This window comes from Taeniopygia guttata, chromosome 4 (genome assembly GCF_048771995.1).
Source record: "Taeniopygia guttata chromosome 4, bTaeGut7.mat, whole genome shotgun sequence".
Lineage (NCBI taxonomy): Eukaryota > Metazoa > Chordata > Aves > Passeriformes > Estrildidae > Taeniopygia > Taeniopygia guttata.
In genome coordinates, this window is record NC_133028.1 from 43,485,757 (window position 1) to 43,505,197 (window position 19,441).

The 19,441-nt window shown below is 38.3% G+C and overlaps 1 protein-coding gene across 6 annotated transcripts in view; it reads left to right on the forward strand.

Annotated features, from left to right (window-relative positions):
- The window catches only part of SH3D19 (SH3 domain containing 19), an 80,976-nt gene that overhangs the window by 34,507 nt on the left and 27,028 nt on the right, over positions 1–19,441 (forward strand). For 2 of the 6 annotated variants that reach the window (XM_072928482.1, XM_072928483.1), the window contains 6 exons: positions 5,195–5,235; positions 11,249–11,289; positions 12,127–12,169; positions 13,412–13,559; positions 13,790–13,991; positions 14,591–15,592. In XM_072928482.1, coding sequence (XP_072784583.1) covers positions 11,274–11,289; positions 12,127–12,169; positions 13,412–13,559; positions 13,790–13,991; positions 14,591–15,592 — 1,411 coding nt within the window. In that variant the 5' untranslated portion in view covers positions 5,195–5,235; positions 11,249–11,273. The remainder of the gene's footprint in view (positions 1–5,194; positions 5,236–11,248; positions 11,290–12,126; positions 12,170–13,411; positions 13,560–13,789; positions 13,992–14,590; positions 15,593–19,441) is intronic. The other 4 variants (XM_030271528.4, XM_072928480.1, XM_072928479.1 and 1 more) reach the window with 4 other exon arrangements.

Genomic DNA, 19,441 nt, shown 5'->3' on the forward strand with positions numbered 1-19,441 from the left:
CTGCTTCTCTGACACGGATGGGTAAAGTGCACCTGGACTCCATGTGCCATGTCAGCTGATTTACACTATCAGCTAGAGGACTGGGGCTCCTCAGCAGTGGAGGCATTGAAGCAGCTGACCACTGTGGGTGCATGTTCAGTGTAAATTGACTTCCACAGAATTAATACGATTCTGTCTACTGCACCCATATAATGAATTTGGGACAGCTGTGAGTCTTCTGTTTTAGCTTTAGGAGCTTTATGGTAGAACTAGCGAGTCTGTCTTTGGCCTGCAGGTGGTGGTAAAACAGATCTCTTGCACTGCCACTAATTTAGCTATTAAGATACTACCATCTTTTTGTAATTCAGTGATATAATTTAGGTGACATTTAAAACATTCTGTGCTTGGAGTAATGTCTTTTAATAAGTTTTTAGAATGTTGTACTGTAGTACACTGGCTGTTATAAAGATGGCATGATTTCTAAAGTAACTAACTAAAGTAACTAATATGATGCTTTTTATGAAACTTGTGTTTTGCTTTACAGTAATTTCAGCATGAGCTATTTTAAAATTCTTGGCTCATATTCCAAGAAGTCACAAGACATTAAAAATAGCGACATTTTAATTATTTTTAGTCTATATGTGAGTATAAAGCAGGGTCAATAACCATCACAATTAGACATATGTTTAACTTTTACGCAGGTATGTGGACCTAAGGACTGATACTTTATGAAAAGCTTTGTATAAATTGACATAAAGGATAAATTTTGAGATGTTGGAATAGATGCTTGAGAATATTAATTTTTTAGAACAAGTGGTCATTCTTCTTCATTATTTTTGTTGGCTTTTTTTCCCCTTTAGGCTTTTATGTATGTCTAGAGTGATGTATGAAAAAAGTGCAATCAGTTTTCCTGCAGAATATTCATTGTTATGTCAGTTTAGATAAATAAACTAAAGGTCCTGGTTTTGACAAAGGGAGCAGGCAATGTGAAGGGCTGCTCAATTCCTGCTGAGAATCCCATGCAAGACAATAGGAGGGAATGGAAGTAGATGACAAAGAAATGCTGAGACAAGCTAGTAGCTTGGGATGTCTTTTGTATCCCAAGCAGTATCACAACCTACAGAAGACTGTAGATAGCCAGGGAAGACCCTCCCTAGATGGCTATGGGTAGGCTCAGAGGCAGGAAGGGGACCATCACAAACCAGTCCTGCCTGTGATCTCAAGAGGCAAGCAAAATCTATCAATCATCTGCCTGTTTGCACTCAACAGGCAAGCTGCCTCACTGTTGGCCAGCTTGTGGGAATTTGCCCATGAGGTGCCCTCCTCTGAGCTGGAGACTCTGCTGCCCCTGAACCAGCTAAAGGACTAGGTGGGTGAAAGATAGCCCAGAACCTCCAGGCCTCTTGGTTTAGGTAGCTCTCCTGCTCTGGGCAGACACAACTCCCTCCTCCCTTGGAGATGGCTGTGTGATTTGAGCTTTATTCCACTTAAACAGCACCTCCCCTTCTCTGTGCTGTGGGGACTTGTGAGGTCAGTGATGCTCACACAGTTGCAGTGTTGGGTCAGGAGTCACCCTGCAGGAGCAGCCTTCTGAGGAACCTGGTAGCTACATTGAAATTGTGTTTGAAGAGAGACAGTGCTCAGTCAAGGAAGTGTCAAAGCAGAGCCCCAGATAAGGGAGAAACCATGGTTTATGCACAGTAAGTGCACTTACTCCACTGAACAATTTACAGCTCTTTGCCCGGTCTACCTTATGGCAATTTTATTTTCCTAATGCACAGATCTGAAATATGTTTTTGAAGCATTTTCCTCAAGCATTTATATTTAGAAAACCTGTCCTTGAAACCCAGAGTAGAGCCTGCCAGAAAGAGTGAGTAGGTGTTTAACAACTTGAAACACACCACTCCAAGTTCTTTATCTTTCAGAAATGGTGACCCATAGGACCTTTTCATATTGCTGCTGACTTGAAGTACCCAACTTCAGCATAGCAGGCACAGCAACTTACAGATCCCCTCTGAACTTATTGAGTGGGTTTTTCTGGGTGCAGTGTGGATTTTGAGGAGCTAGCAGGGGAATCATCAAAGCTATTGCCTTAGCTGAAAATGAAACCAAGTCTGTGATTTAAATTAACAGTTAGCAAGGTCTGGGATAAATGTGCGGATGTCAGAGGAGTTGCTCTGGTTATTCAGTCCTGCCTGCTAAAAGATTTTTGGGGAGGCAGGGGGGGTGGGGGGTGATGGGTGACTAGTTTGCATCTTTACTTATTCTGTATTAGATATGAGTCTTGTGTTGTTGCTAATGTTTATAAGAGTCTTTAATACTTTGGAACTTTCTGCTGTCTGCATGGTTTTCTTCCAGCAATATGAGTTTGAACTTCGCTTGTGTATATTGCAGGGTGGCACAGGAGCTGCTGTCTCCCATCCCCACAGCAAGTTATTGTCACACTGTCCCCTCGGGTGTTCTCGTGTAGTTGTGGGGAGGGTCACAATTTGGATGGATCAATATTTCCTTGGCATGTGCATTTGTGAGGATTACTTTTTTCTGCCTTCTGGTTCATTGCTGTGCCTTATGAACAGGAGGAGGAGGTGGGAAAGAGGCAAGAGCCATACAGTACAGTAATTGCTGCAGCTCCTACCTCATCAAATAGGAGAATTAAATTTGATTTGGTTATGTTAATTATTTGGATGGCTTGAGAGAAAACATGTCATTAACTGTGGAGCAGAGGAGGTTATTAGTAACCTTATCACTTCTCTCTTTGCAACACAGAATAAGAGACAAGGAATTGCTTCCTATGGAGTAGGGATGGGTAGGCTCAGCATAAGGTATGGGTAAAATCACCAACATCTTATTTAAATTACTGGGGTTTAGTATATAATGAAGTTATGAAGTTTGCAGCTCCTTTACATGGCTTCATGGGGGAAAAAAATAATGTGTCTACTGTCATTTCCATGTTTTTAAAGGGCTTAAATAATTGTAAGCGAGATGTGAATCAAACTCTCCCGGGAATAGGAAATGCAGTGTTTTGCCAAAAGGTTGTTGATGAGTGACCTGTTAATGGAAAGTGGAAAAGAAAAACTGTCTTCTAACAGCTTGTTTTGCCTGTGAGCTCATAAATTTTCTAACAGAACCATGTTGTCCTGGGTTCTAAATTACAGATAGTTATATATTTGGGCTGCCTTGCTGCCCTTGTTATATCCATTCTTCAACGTCACTAGGTTGGTTTCGTGAGAGATATTTCTTCTTTGTTCTTTGCATTTTGATTATAAAAGTGTTTTCTATGTATCCTTTTGGTCCTCATGCCGTATGGAAAACTTGAACTTGTGTCTACGTGACAACTCCTATGATTTCCAGCCAAAAGTACTCGCTTTTATATGAAAGTGCTTATCAGATTCTGAGGCAAATTGTAATGGGTCAAAGGGTTTTTGCCAGTGGAAGAAAGAACTTGTTCTTTTTGTTCTTACTGATACTTGAATGTGCGTACTTCATAGATTTCCTAATATCTGCCTATACAACTTAAGTAAATCCTGAATTCTCAATATAGAAAATTATAATCCAGGAGATTATAGATTTATGTTACCAGACTTCAGTCTCCTTCCTGTCTGATAATAAATATGATTAAAGCCCTAAAGATTGTAGTTATTCAGAGAAATGAAAGCAAAAGAATAAAGCTTCAAAAATGAACATCCAAAAGAAAAAGACTTGAGACACAAGGAACTAAGAAAAAAGTCTGAGGTAAATCTGTGACACAACACAACTAAAAGTGTTGCTTAAAGATAAGATGTGACACTTTGAAGGAAAGTTAGAACCCTTTCCTGCTAAAAATGCACAGTGAAATATGACTGATAGAAATGTTTTCTAAAGCAGCTTTGCAAGCAATGTGGATTGGGGCCAAGCTACATTTGAACTGTTTCTGAAACCAGACAAATAGGCATTGTTTATCCTAGACTAGCCAGACTGTTTCAGAAAACAGTTCAGTCAGAGCAACATTCATTTCTAGTCTTAATTAGTTTCCAGAATGACTATAGAGGGAGAACGTTTTTCATCCACATCCTTTTTGACCCTCTCTTTCTTCTCTCCTCTGAATCCCCCCACTCTTCATCACACTGGAGTAATTGCAGCCATCATGTGCATGTGGGGCTAAACTGAGCCCTGACAGGGTTGGTGTGCTGCTTGAGACCAGACTTAAAATGCTAATGCACTCCCTGTGCTAACATTCTTGCTGATGGAGTCTGGTGCTGGCAGGTTTCTGGAAAAGGCTTGATTAGTATACTTTTGATTTGTTGTTAAGATACTGTATTCATTTGAACCAGATACAGTCTATTTATTTTCAGCCTTTAAAAAGCCCATTCAGCACTTCCAGAGGCTTCTCACCAATAAATATTCTTTATCTCTAGCGCGTAAAAGAGAAAAAAGAGAAAAATCATTCTCTTCTGAACTGGTTGGTTGGTTTGTTTGTGTTGTTTTAATTCCTCTGTAGCTTAGCACAAAGTGGAAGAATATTAACAATGTTAATATTGTTCTTCAAATTGCAACATTTCTGAAAGTGATAATTCCAAATTAGATTTGCTTTTTACCTGCAGAAATAGTAGGGACTGCTGTATCTCTTAAATAGGACATTTCTTCAGAAGAGAGGCATCAAAAACCTTAGTCTTACTGAGAAAACAGATGAGTTGGCAAAAGGAAACATTCTTCTGTCCCTGCGTATCAACAAATATTTGGTCATGTTGTCTTCCTAACCCCACCCACCAAGTTATTACTGAAAAATGTTATCTCAACTGGAAGGGAAGACAAGTTGTTAAGTAATTGTTAAAAATATTTAGGAAAAGGATTGTAGGTTTTTACTTTACTGTGTAAGTTTTATTTATTTATGAGAATATAAGTCATTAAATACTTACAATCTGTGAATATGTACGCCCACATGAGGCAGAATGTGAACTTCAAGACAGAATTGAGAGACATAATGGATTTAATAATTTGCTTTCTATCTTTGCAGAGTTTTGGAGCCAAGCTGTAACCTGGTTTTCATTAAAAAGGGGTTGGGTATGGGTGTATAGTCCAGGGGTTTTGGACAAATTTCTGTAAGATAACAATGCAGGGGAAAAAACAGCCTTGGCAAATCCTTTAAAATATACGGGGAATTTTTGCATGGTGTTACTTAATTGTTTTCTGTTTGAGACATTAACCATGTTTTAATAATCCTTTTTTCTTCAATAAGCCAAGGACCCTTGTCATCAATAAGAGCGGCAATCAAGAGATGTAAGTTTACTTTTCCTTTTTGAGAACTGTAATGTTGTAAGATTGCTACATCTTTATTTTTAGTAACTGTTTACCTTGGTATGTGAAAACAAAGTAGCTGTAATAAGTAAGCAGTAAGATGTGGGGCTGTAATTTCTTTCTCTCTTTAGACCATCTTTTTGTTCCTTCTTTCCAGTTGCTAACATTTTCTTATTTATGCACTAATGCATCTGTGCACAATTGTGATCCTTCTCTGAAGAGCTTGGGTTAGATGTTCCAAATTTTTAGTTCATTTGACAAAATAGAAGATTGTTTAATTTTAGTAGAAATCCACAGCAGCTGCTTATTCACTGTACTGGGGACGGAATTAGACTCCTGTACTGGGCTTGTTTTGGAAAATAAAAGATTGTTTATAAATGCTGAATGAAAGTCCAAACTCTTCCCTGATTTCAGCATTTAAGTCCTTTTCCCCTTTCCCTGATCATGATGTTTCCAGGCAGAGAGTTTTCTTTAGATCCATCTTTCAAAGTATTTTATGCTGTTACTTTCTTCCTCTTTTCAGTTTTATTTCTTTTCTGTCCATGACTTCAATTTCATATTTATGAAACAACCCTCAGGATTCTGCTATGGGAAAAATAAATTAGTGCATGTAGTACTGATTTGTTTCTCCTGGACCTATTAGTCAGGGATTCATTAGTGCGGATTAGATTGGAGGTAGTGAAAGGGCATCATGAAAGCTTTACTCAGAGCTAGTCTGCATGATGCTGTGTTAAATGCAGCACTTTATTTGTGCTGTTGCTGCCACAGATGGAAACTGGAAAACAGCACCAGATCACAGAGGGGCTTTTGTGGTGGAGTCAGAAATTGATTCAGACTGCCTAAGCCCCAGTACCTTGCCAAACTGAGAAATCATCTACGAGATCATTAAGTATTTGATATCTCTGTTTCTGAAAATGCAGTAGCAAGTGATTCTTTGTTTTGAGGCATAATCACATAAAAATCCAGTCAACAAGCTGTGGCTCATGTTATTTATTTATTAACATGTGAATAACTATGATGAAATATAAGTACCATATGAATTATTCAGATAATAAGCTAGCAAAATAACATCCATGTACATAGCAAGCCATTGTATATGAAACTATAGGGCTTTTGTACACTATTACCCAGTGCTGTTAGGATGGACCTATATTACAATGGACACTGATTAGTTCCTAACTTCCCTTGCAATTAATCTGGAAAAAGTATGGTATTCTCTGGACAAGTGTATTTCCCTAACAGAGTTAGAAATCTGTCTTTCTTAATCCCTGATTCTTTGGGCTCTTACTCTCAAATTTGGAAGAAACTTAATAAGTATGTACGGGGTTTCAACTTACCCACCTGTGGACAATGCTGTATATCATTTTGTTTTGATAAGTCTCTTCATTTCTTATGGCCAGAGAGAAAGAGGGTTTTTGTTCCTTTGGCACCCTGACCACAACTCCAGATAGAAACATGGTGTCATTTTCAGTTCTTGAATGCTCCATAGGATTCAGAAAAGTAACCTGAAAGAAGCAAGCATGTGAGATTTGCTCAGGAATAATCTTTTGATCTCAACTCTTAAAAAATTACCCCAAGATCTTTAATGATGGTCTCAGGCCTTGACACACCACTCCTATCCAGCTCCCACTGAAATCAGTGGAACTGTTTATATTGATGCCAGCACAGCAACTGCTTTGCCAACAAGAATGGCAAAGAAAGTGGAAAGAGGCAAGCCAAATGCTGCAGCAGTGAGACAAAAGGGAACATTGTTTTCACTCGCTTCTCCACTCTTCCAGACCAGGCTGTTGTTAGGAAGCAGGGCTACAGAAGCACGTCTCTTATCCTAAAATGTTGGAAGAACCTGTGGGCTTTTTCTATTCTCATTCTGTCCTAAGTAAATACATGGCTGAATGAAGGATGTGTAACAACTTGTATGCACTCTGAGGCTGTGGCTTTCCATTTGGCAGTTTTGCAGCCATTTTTGGCTGTGAGTTTTGTTTGTTTTTCATTTTGTTTGTTTTGCTTGGGGGCTTCCTAGATTCTTTTGGCTTCCACTTTTTTCCCAGCCAGATCAATTCCGTGACCTCATTCTCTTCCCCATCTGCACAAACATTTGGGCTGGCATAATGCAGGGAATGGTGCAGAGGCAGGAACATACAGCCCAAGGAAAGGTGTAGGAAGGAGTGAAGTGCCTTCATAAATCATGATTGTCAAATTTTAGTAAAACTACAGACAAAGTATTTATTCAGCAGCAATGCCAGTCTCTACAATACCTAATAGTCAGATCAGCTGTGAAAAAGGTATAGAGGACTACCCTGGGGGTGGGAAGGGGACTCCCTGTAACCTCCCCTAGGTTATTATTTTATCAGTTCCTTCCCTGAAGTTGCACAGAGCAGCACTGGAGCCTGGAACCAGACAGGAAAGAGACTGCTGTTGGGGGTGGCATGTTCCTTACCATGTGCTGCTGGTGGTCTGAGCCCGAGGTAAGCAGGCTCAGGGAGGTAAAATGAGACAAAAACTGTATAGACAGTGGTTACTTTTTTATCACTGTGGAGTCACATGAGTGGTAAGGTTCACTCAAGGGGAATCAAAAATCCATGTTTGGAAGGGGAATTGGGCATCACCATCTCTTTAGCTACATTCAGGCATTCAATCAGCCCAGCTGTAATATCAGACAATCTAGTATCCTTGAGGTGCCTGGAAACAGAACCAGAAAAGGAGCAAGACCTCCCCCTTGTGCCAAGAAACAGTCTGGGAAAAAAACTCTCATTATTGCAGAGATGCATGAAAAATTCCAATTAGTTTGAACATCCACATCTTTTCTTCACAACCTTTCCATACAGAAATAGTCTAATCATATGTTGGGTGAAATCAAGGCTCTTTTTTTCTGGTGTTGGCTTGAGGATTATCTGATTGTTTTAATGTTCCCTGAAGAAGGATCTCTGCAGTCATGTAACACCTTTGATATTTCAAAGACTGCAAGCGTGACCTCTTCCATCAGAACATTCTGTCAGTTCTTCAAACTGCATTACTTTGTAGGTAAGGAGGGGAGTGTTTGCCCACTCTTGTGACTGTCCTTGAGATATATAATGAACAACCTTTATTCCTAGTCATCTATATAGTGAAACAAATAACTTCTTTGTCTAATAGTCTCCATATTACATAGGTTTGGAAGAAATGTCTAACCTGGTTTTAGAAAGCATTGAAAGAAGGTGTATTTTTAAATATTAGCACATGTCCTTGTTGTAGAAAGGCTTGGCCTATTTAAGGCTATCTTTCCAATCTTTAATGCAAAATTAAACTTGCTTTTAAAACACTCTGCAATGACAAAACTGTTCAGTATTTCATACAGTTTTGCTAATGGCAGCACACAAATATTATGCAGTGAAGCACTCTGTGCCCACAACAGAGCCTTATCTCTGAGCAGATCCTTGATAACTTTAGTTGTCTTTGTATTACCTTACAAGGTTGCCCCAAAGACTCTAATTTCTAGCCCAGCTGTCTTCTACAGGCTCAAATCTGCATGTCAGACTTCTGTTGCCACCAGCTTGTCTGTAGCATCAAAGTTTATGGGTTTGAGGTATAATGGTGGTTGTACTTACACAGGCATTTTGATCCCAAAGCTTAAAATACCCCTGCACCATAGGTATGTATTTTAAATACAAATTACATGTTACGTACACTTGAAAAGTAGGACCCTGAGAAAAAACAGTAGAGGAAAATTTTGAAACATAAGTGTGCCGCACAAATAGGATACCCTTTGCCTCCACACATTTAAAAATAATTGGAAAAAGCCCACTAAATAGTTCTTCTCAGAAATATGTAGAAAATAGGAATATATAAGTCCTGATATGCCCTATATTTACAGTATTACCATTAATCCTTTATGCTGTACAAGGTTAAACACATTCAGAGGCCTCATTGACACTGGCTAGTAAAGTGCCTTATTGACACTAACAGAAATAAATACTGACAATGGTAAGAGTTGATTTGATTTTTTTTCCCCCACAAGACCAATAAAGTTATAAGATTAAAAAGTGAGGTTTTTATGCACTGAGATTTTCCTCTCCTTCCCCTTCTGAAGTTACTTTGCTTGTTTTACTTACATACCCCTAAGCATAAACTTCTGAAATGTTAGTGATTCTCATCCTGAGCATTTCTTATTGTTGAAGTTGAGAAACTGTTTTCAGTTGTCAGTGTATAAAGCAGTGCTGAAATACATTTCAACTGACTCCCCTGATGGAAGAGAGGTTTTTTTAATCTTAAAACTGTCATAATTTGAAATCTGTATTTTTCTGATGGAAGAATTAATAGTATGCTTTGTCAAGACAATCCACAAAGGGAAGGAAGAATGGACTTAAAGGAAAGACCTCAAGGCCAGAAAAATGGCTGCAGGTTGTGTTTTTTTAAGTCATATATGTAGTATATTTTAACAATTCATGTCTTCTTTCATGCACTTTTTAATTTAAATTAATTTAGTAGAAATAGTGAAGGAATAAAAGCTGTGCAAGTCGGGGGACAAGGATTATTTAGAAAGTTTGCATTTTCTTTTCCTTAGCATTTGTGGAATACCTGAGAGTAGAAAATGCAGTAGCTTTCATCTCTGTTTCTACTGTGGATTTAAATCCTCTTAAGAGCTTCCAAAACAAAATATGTTCTAAAAGTGTGACAGCAAAAGTAGAGGAGATGTTGACAGAAGAAGGGAAGAACTTTGTCAGTGTCATTTAAAAAGAAATGTTTATGTTAAATGTTTATAAATATGGAAGTAATTTTATTCCATTAATGCTTGAGAGATTTTTTTCCCCCAGAAAAATGAGTACATTCTGAAAATATACATTATGGCTTGGGCATTAGACCTCTTAAGGAGATGTGTTTATATATTTATATATCAATTAGTAAAGTTATTTTTATATAAATATTTTAAATGTGTTGTTTTCAAGAGAGTTTATTTGTTTACTTGAATTTTGGAGTTTGATGGATTACATAGATACCTCACTAGATTTTTTTTTTTTTTTTTGCCTATATTAAGAAAGGAAAAGGGTCTTTCAGGCTTTTTTTAGATTTTTCCTGTTTAATAAATAGAAGCACTTTGATAAATAGAAGCACATTTAGAGTCTCACAAGAAAAAAGAGTTTGTATAATTTATCCAGAAATTAAGAAATAGTGAAGTAAGGTGACAGGTTTATCAATTCAGTTTTACATTCCTCATTAATTAGCTCTAATTTCTTCTGCCTTTATCATTGGAATTGGGTTATAACCCAAGCAGTTGTATTGATTACATTTACCAAAAGAACAGTTTCTTCCATCATCTTTGCAAAAGTAATCTTGGATTTGATTGGTTTGAGTCAGTCTGGGGTTTTTCCCTCTAACGTGTGTGTTAGATCAGTGCTATGTTGAGATCTCTAATGAGGGAAGTGAAGGCAAGATATTTATTTACCTAGTTAAACAATTTTTATAGAACTGATTTAGATGTGAGGTGATTTGAGGTACGCCTCTTTCTGGGCTCAACCTGCCTGCCCATACCTCTGTGGTAGGGGATCCCAACTGCTTTGAACCTGTATCAAGTCCTCAGTGTAAATTATTATTTTTGGAAGGGAGAAAAGGCAGACCCAAAGAAACGACAATTTTAAACTGGAAAAAGCATTCAAAGAGATTTGATTTCCCTCTCCACATTCCCACTGTGTTTACTTGTTGAGCCATACAGTGGGCATTTCCATGTTCAGTTGTATTCTTCGTAGTTAATTTAGTGCAAGGAAAACTTCTAAACAGACATTGTTAAAATTAGCGTGTGAATAAAAACAAAATGTACTTTTATTTTCATTTTTTAGGAAATTAAAAAGTGAAATAAATAGTGTTGTGAATAGACATTACAGTTATCCCTTTACAGCACTGGCACATGCACTATCCTTGCATGACTAACACATTTGATCATGGCTTCTGGCACTCTGAAGCCTTGGTTTGTTCTCCTTCACCTCCTCTTTGTCTTCTGTAACCCCTTCTTTTTTTCCTCTAGCACTCATGAATAGTGCACATCCAAAATGCCCTGTCGAAGAGGTATGTCTGACACAACACTCTGCAACTCTCCAATCAAGTATGCTTTGCTGATTTTGGCTAATGATGCTGTGATGTTGCACAATAAGATGCTACCACTTCCTACCAAAATTTTTTTCCCCTTGGATAATTTGGTTTTGTCTCTAAAGAAATACAAATGAAAATGCAATGTGGCCATTGGAAAAAAATATTTGAATGTAAATATGGCAAAACCAGGATTTGCTTATTTTACACGTGGTTTGAAAAAAAGTTTTTGACTCTTAATCCACAAGTGATTTAAAATTTAGCAAATATCTAGCTGGGAACATTTAATATCTTCTTTTTACATGCAGGAGAGTGAAATATCTTTTTTAGGTTCTGTGCCTTAGTACCTTTCCCTTCTATAAAACAGACATTAAATAAGATTGAAGAGCACATCTCAGAAATTATTGATCAAAAGGAAAAGCCTCATATGTTTAAAACTTCTTTTTGTTTAATCCATGTATCATTTTAATGAAAGGAAAAGAAGTTTCAACTCTTGGGTCCCCACAATGCAGAATATAGGATGGTGTGGAAATGAAGAAGACAGGGGAAAGGACCATCTCTCTTGGTGGTAACTTGGACATAGAGAGACTTTAAATGATAATGAAACTCCACTCTGACTATTTTAAAAACTTCTCATATTTAATACAAATATTTTTTTTTTAACCTTGGCCAGTCTTAAAATCTGGGATTTAGGATAAGATGTTCTATGTTCTGCATTTCATTGATAGTGGATTGGTAAGGGCTCTGCTATTATCCTCATATTGCTGTGACAGTATATTTTAACCTCTTCAAAACCTGTTTCTTTTCTTTAAATAGCTTCTCGGACCTCTAGCCATAGTGATCAACAGAGGGATAGAAGGTATGATGCTCTTATTTATATTGCAATTAGCTGTTATTGTAAAACTTGTTAGATTGTGTCACAGTATTACTTTTACAGTATTACGGTATTACACAGTATGGTTTTCTCCTCTAGTTTATTTTTTTCCTTGTCTCTATTATTAGTATGTTTAGACTTGAAAAAAATAGAAATACTTTTATTTTTAAGCATGATAGGTTAAGAGTTTGAGGAATTCTCTCATCAACTTTTGTATGTGTCCTCAAAAGGAGAATGCAACCAACCATCAAACCTCTGCAGAGCTGTTTTATTTTCCTGACATCTATGTACAGGATCACTTCACAATGAAAATAAGCACACTTTTCAAGCCTCCTTTCAGTTTCTCAAAGGGTATTGAGAAAGGAGGTCACCAACCTGGATGGCTGGAGAACTGAGTCTGCCATTATTTTAGATGTGAAGGAACTGTACCCTTCTTTTTTTAAATTGTTTTTAAAATAGTTGTAGAAGTTATGCTTCTGCTGCTTTATTTCTGTCAGCAGACAGAAGCTTCTGTAAGCAGATGCTTTATCTACTCACAAAAGTCCCTTTTCAAAGTGGAAGGTTTGTGAGATTGTGGATGGATCAGTGGTGCTGCAGGGACCATGGCCTGGGAGCACAGGCCACCGCTGCAGCTGATGCTCTGAAAGAGCAGGTACAGTGATAAACCAGGGGTGCTCCCTGTGGGTCCTTCACTGTCATGGAAGTCTCTGTAGTACTGGGTGATGGAAGCAAATAGTCCCTGTCCCAAAGGCCTTGGGAGGCTTGCTCTGCCCCACTTCAGCGCCCTGGAAGGTTTCCCTTGGGGTCTGAGGATATACAAGTTTTTAGGTATCTAGCCAAGAAGCAGTTTTAACTACCCTGCTGTTTTCAGACTGTAGCTGGCTATGGGCAAACACACAATTAGTTCTCATTACCCTGTGAAGACTAAGACTTCTGCCATCTAATTGAGTTACACTTGTGTTTAAGTACTTTAAGCATTTAAATTATTTCACTGAAGCCAATAAACCTACTTTTTGGCTAAGGCATTTAATTAAGGGCTTTGAATGAAAGCCTAGGTGTTTGTTAGAAAGGTCAGGTAAGTTGCTTTGAAATAATGGAAAAACACCTTAAGGTAAATCAAAAAGACATATTTTAACTTCCCATTGCAGGAAGACCTTGGACTGTTATACTTTAAGAGAACTATTTCTAAATGTTTTAGGTAACCATTCCTCTTTGCCTTCATTCCAGGCGTCCTGAAATTACAATAGTTGCTGCTGAACCCCTCCGGCCATCCTCCTGGTTTCCGGGTGCAAGTCCTGTCACTCCTCAAGGATTAGGATTCCCTTCTGCTTCATCTCATGCTCAGTGGAGGAGAAATGAGCATCTTCCATCTGAGGTGAGCCTGAATTTACATGAGGCATTGTTTTGATTTACAAAGGTAAAAAGCTCATTAGGTTAGACAGGAGCAGTTTTTGCTTGCTCAGACTTTCATCACATTGAATATAACACTATGACAGTGTTCTTTTCCTCTGTATATGTTAATTTAGTGTTTTTTTAATTCATATGCCAGGTTTTTTTAAGTATCATATCTGAATGTACCTTAATATTTATCTCTCTATTTTGTAGCTTCCGCCATCATATGAGCAGGTGATAAAAGAAATCAATCAAGTGCAAGTAAATACAACAAATAACAATAATGCTGCTGCTCCTAGACATACCACTACTTCTGCAACACAAACTGACTTTCCAGAGGAACTAATCAGCCATTTGCCAGGAAGTAATGTAAAAACTAGTGTGCCTACACACTGGGAATCTGCAGGCTGTCGAGGTGAGACTGTTTTGGATTTCTCTGTGATGAAAACCTTACTCTGTCTTCTGAAGATGCACTTTATTGTTGGTCTGTGGAGCATTTAATATGAGTAAATGTCTGTGAATTATTACTACTGTAAGTTTCTGTAAAAATCCTTTCTTCTGCAAAGCTACTATTGCATTCAGAGTATCATTAAATCTTGAAAGTTTTGTTCAATTCAGCCAAAATAACAGTCAGAACTTTGGGGACATAGGAGCTAGATATCTTATCAAAATAGCAGCACTTCATACATTTAGACTGAAAACTGTGCTAACCAAGTTGGGGAAGCTACTCTACTCTTCTTTGGTCTGGATTTTGTTTGTATGCCTCTCAATACTGAAGTTAACAGGAGCTTTTGAACTCGTATATATACCATGCATTTCAGCAATCTTCAGCTTATTCTAAAGTTTGTATATTTTTCCATTTGTCTTTTTATTTTAGGAACAGAACTGTATTTTTGCAAGCACTAGTAGAGTTCTCAATGAAAGCCATCATGTTTACCATACTGATAGCAGTCAAAAAATAACACAAATTAAATTTTCTGAAACAGATAAGTAAAACCTTTTATTTTCTGTTAGCAGGGCAGAGTCCTCTTAAACCTCCTAGGCCTCCTGCAACTCTTCTGAGTAAGTCTCCTGCAGAAAATGAGAATCCTTTAATAGTCTTTGAAAATCCTGAAGCTCAGAGGTGCCAAGAAAATCCCAATGCTGTGATATGTCCTGTGCCAAAGCCAAGATCAAGAAGCAATCTCAGACCTGTGGTCAAAAATACTGAAAGTAAGATAGACAGTGGAGAAGAAGTGAACCAGTCTAATGCAAAACAGCAGCAACCTCCAATTCAGCAGTCACCTCTTTTAGATGAAGACAGCTTACTAGACAATCACTTGGTGATGGACAGCATGAGTACAGAAAGGAGCCAAAATAGTATTGTTTCAAGGATCAAAGTTTTTGAATCCCAAGGCACTAATGATAGCTCAGGATTATCAAAAAAGCCAGAAATTGCCCCTCGTTCATTTGTACCAAGATCTGTTACTGCAAAGAAGCCAGTGATTGCTCCAAAGCCAGGGGTAGGCAGAGTTTCAGAAGAGTGGGATGCATGGACTGAAAGCAAATCAACACCTTCCAAGGAATTGCAGCCTCAGTCTGAAATAGCTGGGAGCAGTGTTGTAAGCAAACCTGAACTGCCAAAGAAGCCAAAACCCAGCCTTGTTAAAAGTAGCAGTAGTGATTTTCTTGATCCAAGAAGTGGATCAGTTGCTGAAAACAGTGATGGACAAAAGAGATTTCCTGTTCCTGCTCCAAGGCCTCTTGTTCCTAAAAAGTCATGTTACTCAGAAAATCCTGCCCTTTCTTTGGCCTCACTAAAACCAGTTGCTGCTCCTCCACGGCCTTCTGTATCTGCCCAAGACAAAGTTTTAAAGTCTCTGGGGGAATTGTCTCCTGCAGCCAACTCCTCAGCACCTGCTTTGCAAAATAAACTAGATGTGGAAGGAGATCTGATCAGTTTTGATGATGATGTTTTTCCCCTAAGTCCAGCCTGTGTAGTTAAAGATAGCATCAGTTCTGAAGCAGCAGCAGCAGGTAAGGAGAATTTTTTTAAACTGTAACTATGGTTTTTCTTTGCAGGTGTATCCTGTGTGAGTTACATCTACCTGTCTTGTTGGGGTTTATGTGTGTGTAAGAAACTTTTGGTTTTCTGTTATGCCAAGATCACTATGAAATTACATGGACTTTAAGACTTAGGAGGTTTCAAGGCTATAACTTGTCTGCTGGATATAGATGTGTAATGAACTGACCACAGCTCCTGTTTTCATCCCCCTGTGCTGCTTCAGGGAGGAGGTGAGAAAATTGCAAGTGGAGCTGAGACTGGAAAGAAGGGAGGGGTAGGAGTAGGTGTTGTTAAGATTTGGATTAATTTCTCATTACCTTTCTCTGATTTGACTGGTAATAAAGTCAAGTAATGTTTCCCCAAGTCAAATCTGTTTTGCAATGATGGCAGCTGGTGAGTGATCTCTCCCTCCTCTTATCTTGACCCAAGAACATTTTGTTACATTTTCTCTCCGTGTTCATTGGAGGAGTGGAGTGATAGAATACCTCTGGGGGGCACCTGACATCCAGCCAGGGTTAACCCACCACACGTCATTTATCATCTTAACTTTTGCAAAAGAGGTGTAGATGCTGTTCAGTTGTCAGGGTAGATCAATATTAATGATTGTTAGCAAATGCAATTTCTTCACAGTTTGTGAATTATATTGTCAGATGAAGTTCCAATTTGTTATTGTTTCTCCTCTGTATTGTCATAAAAGCCCCAAGGCAGATGTAGAAAGTTGCCTTAAAGTTTTAAGTTGTTAAGATTGGTATGTACATACATACAGTTCTCAGGAGAGCTTATGTAAGCACCAAAATAAGGCAACAAAAGATCCTGCAGGAGAGGTGATTATTTCAACATGGATACAAGTCCATTTTTTCTTGGGCTGACAGATTCCAGGAACATGGCAAAAATGTCATCAAAACTGAAAGGAGGCAGCTGTACAGGGTGACTGGAAAGGTGTTTTTTGCTTATGTCAAGGAAATGTATGGCTGATGGTGTCTAGGTGGGAACAGAGGCATGGTCATTGTGTCTGGAGACTGGAATTATGGAATAGACACTGTACGTGTGGATGATTTTAGAGGAAAAGCCATTTAGGGTAAAACTTTTGTAGTTTCAGTCATTTTATTTTGATTAATAGAGGTAGCAAATAGAAGGAAAATGTACCTGTTCTAAGGAGTAGGCAAGAAAAGAGAATATTTACATTTTGAAAATGCATAAAAAGGAAAATAATGTTTTAGCTATGTACGCTAAAAGACAGACTTGCCAACAACCTAGAAAAAATATAAAATATTAATTCTTCCATTAAATCAGAGGTTGAGCGATCACAATGGAAAATCACCTAAGAACAGCTTTCATGATGAAGTGATAAGAATGGTGTTCTTACTTTTTCTGGTTGGTGCCCTAGGTGTTACTCTTCATTTAATTAAAAATAAAATGCTTTCCATCCACGTGGTTAGCAGAGGAATTATTCATAGAATAGTTTCCTGACTTCTTAAGTCACCCACCCATGATTTTATTAATTCAATAAAATGTCATCTGCATTAAAATCCCTTCTTGCCTACTAAAGAGAAAAGGGTATGGCAGCATTACCACTTTATTACACTGCAAAATTAGGACTAATTCCAGATTTTTGCTGGCATTTTTGGGCTCAAGATCATATCCTGTACCCTTGGTAACTAATACTCTGCAGTGTCCTGACAGAGCATCCACAAGAACAACACTGGCTCTCTGAAAATGAGGCAACCCAGGGCACTAACACTAGCTATTTCTCACGTTCCCATAGGAACAGCTTAGGGATTTGCAAGATGAATCCATGGTAAAATGTTTTGTGAAGGCAGGAAGAGAAGCTCTAATCTTGCTCCCAGTTCCCCAGACCTTTGCATTTCTTAGATATTTGTCATTGTCATTACTTAGCAAAATGACAGTGCTCTGCTTGTTGTTATGGCAACCCTAGGAAAGGAAGAAGGCTTTTATGCAGTGGCATTGGAAGCCAAGCACCAACATCTTGTTTGTCAGAGAGCAGTGTTACATTGCATATTGCAGCCTTACCAGAGCTTCATTTTGTCTGGAGCAGCACAGCTGTGTTAGGCCAGTGTAAACAGAACTGCAGGGATCAACCCCTGCTGCTGCTGGCTCCTGCTGTGAAAGGAGGAAAGGGAAGTGTTCAGTGGATGATGAGGAGGGCACAGAAGGCAGAAATTGAAGTGAGCATGTGAATGAAAAGGTGAAACAGGCAGAACAAAGTTCAGAGACTCCACAGCAGTTTAGTTGACTGATGTAAGACATCACCTTCCTCCAACAGAAGGCTACCACCTGCACAGTAAGCGAAAGATATTTGAATACTGTGTATGTGCTAAGATCAACACTACTGGCAACAAACCACTTTAGTGTCACCTGTCTAAATGTCAGTGTTTAACTGGTAGTTCAACTACCAAAACTAGCTGAATGATTCAAGTTTACCTCAAGCAATCCTGTGAGTTTTTTCAGTGTTTGACAGCATCTCCAGCAGCTCAGCTGTTAGTTGTGTGAATTTACCCTTATCCAAACGTCAATAATTTTATCCTTGTCCAATCTGTATGAAGAGGGGAATCATTCTGGTGAATATAGAGATTCTGGATACTGAGATTTCTTTTAAAGTTTTCAGCGTCCACTTAGAGAGTTGAAGTCTATGGGAGCTTTGGAGGCTTCAAAATTCAGAAGGGAATTTTGACAGAATCTTGCAGCCAACTCATGATGCTGGCCCAAGGGAAGTGCTAGGAGGGAGAAGTCAGGAATGACAAATCTGTAGAACTGCTTTGTCATCAGCCAAAACAGTTTTAAGTGCCATACTTCTGGACTCAAAGGCTAATGTTCAAAGCCATTTGTATCCTAATGAAATTATTTCTATTTAAGTCAGTCATTTAGAATGTGAAGGCATCTGTTTGGGACTCTACACCTTTTGGTTCTAATGCTTTGATGATAGTTGTAGTATTTTGGATAATCTGGGTTACTTCTGCATTTCTTTTATGGCTGACAACAAGAATTTGTGCAGTTCCTGGTGGTTAAACATTTTGGTAATCTATCGGGTGGGGCTCAATTTTCACGTATCCATTTTTACAAAGGCTTGAGAATTAAATCCTAGTGCAAGTTTAACTGTAAATTTCACAGCTTCAGAAGACGATGATTTTACCTATAACTTCTATTAGTTGCTATGTCAAAGCATGTGGTGGGCCTGCTTGCTAAAAGTTATGAGAATGTATGTGTTGGACAAAGAAGGTCAGGTTATGGTGCATTTAGAGCACACATTTAAATTAAAACTTGGAGGTGATATTACTGCAATGTTTTTATTACTTTTCACATGTGGGGAGCTCTTCTCTCTTCTTCCTTCTCTCTGGAACAGCATATTATTCACTGATTGCTCTGTGCCTGACATAGCAGAACTCAATTTAAAGCAGATGCTTTGAAAAGTAGTTCAGAGAGTGCCTTACCTTGCCAGCAGGAGACAGCTCTCATCTTGATATCTTCATTACGTTCAGGTCCAACAGTAGTGAGACTACTGCATTTCTTAATTGTCTTACCTGTCTGTCTAACTACTTTGTCGTAGTGTAAAGGTTCATTTCTGTCTCTGCTGAGAAAAAATATCCAACTAAAGCAACGCTGCTGTTCATTTAATATGTATTGTTGCTTCTTGTGGCATGAATGGTGGCATTTGTGTGACATTATAGACAATTCAGAAAAACTGCTGCTTGAGTAACTCCAGATTTGTCTGCTGTGGGGATATTGCCCAGCTGCTTGATTTTAATTGCTTCCTCAGGATGGAAAAGAAAAAAAGAAAAAAAAAAAGTAAATACTTCTAACTG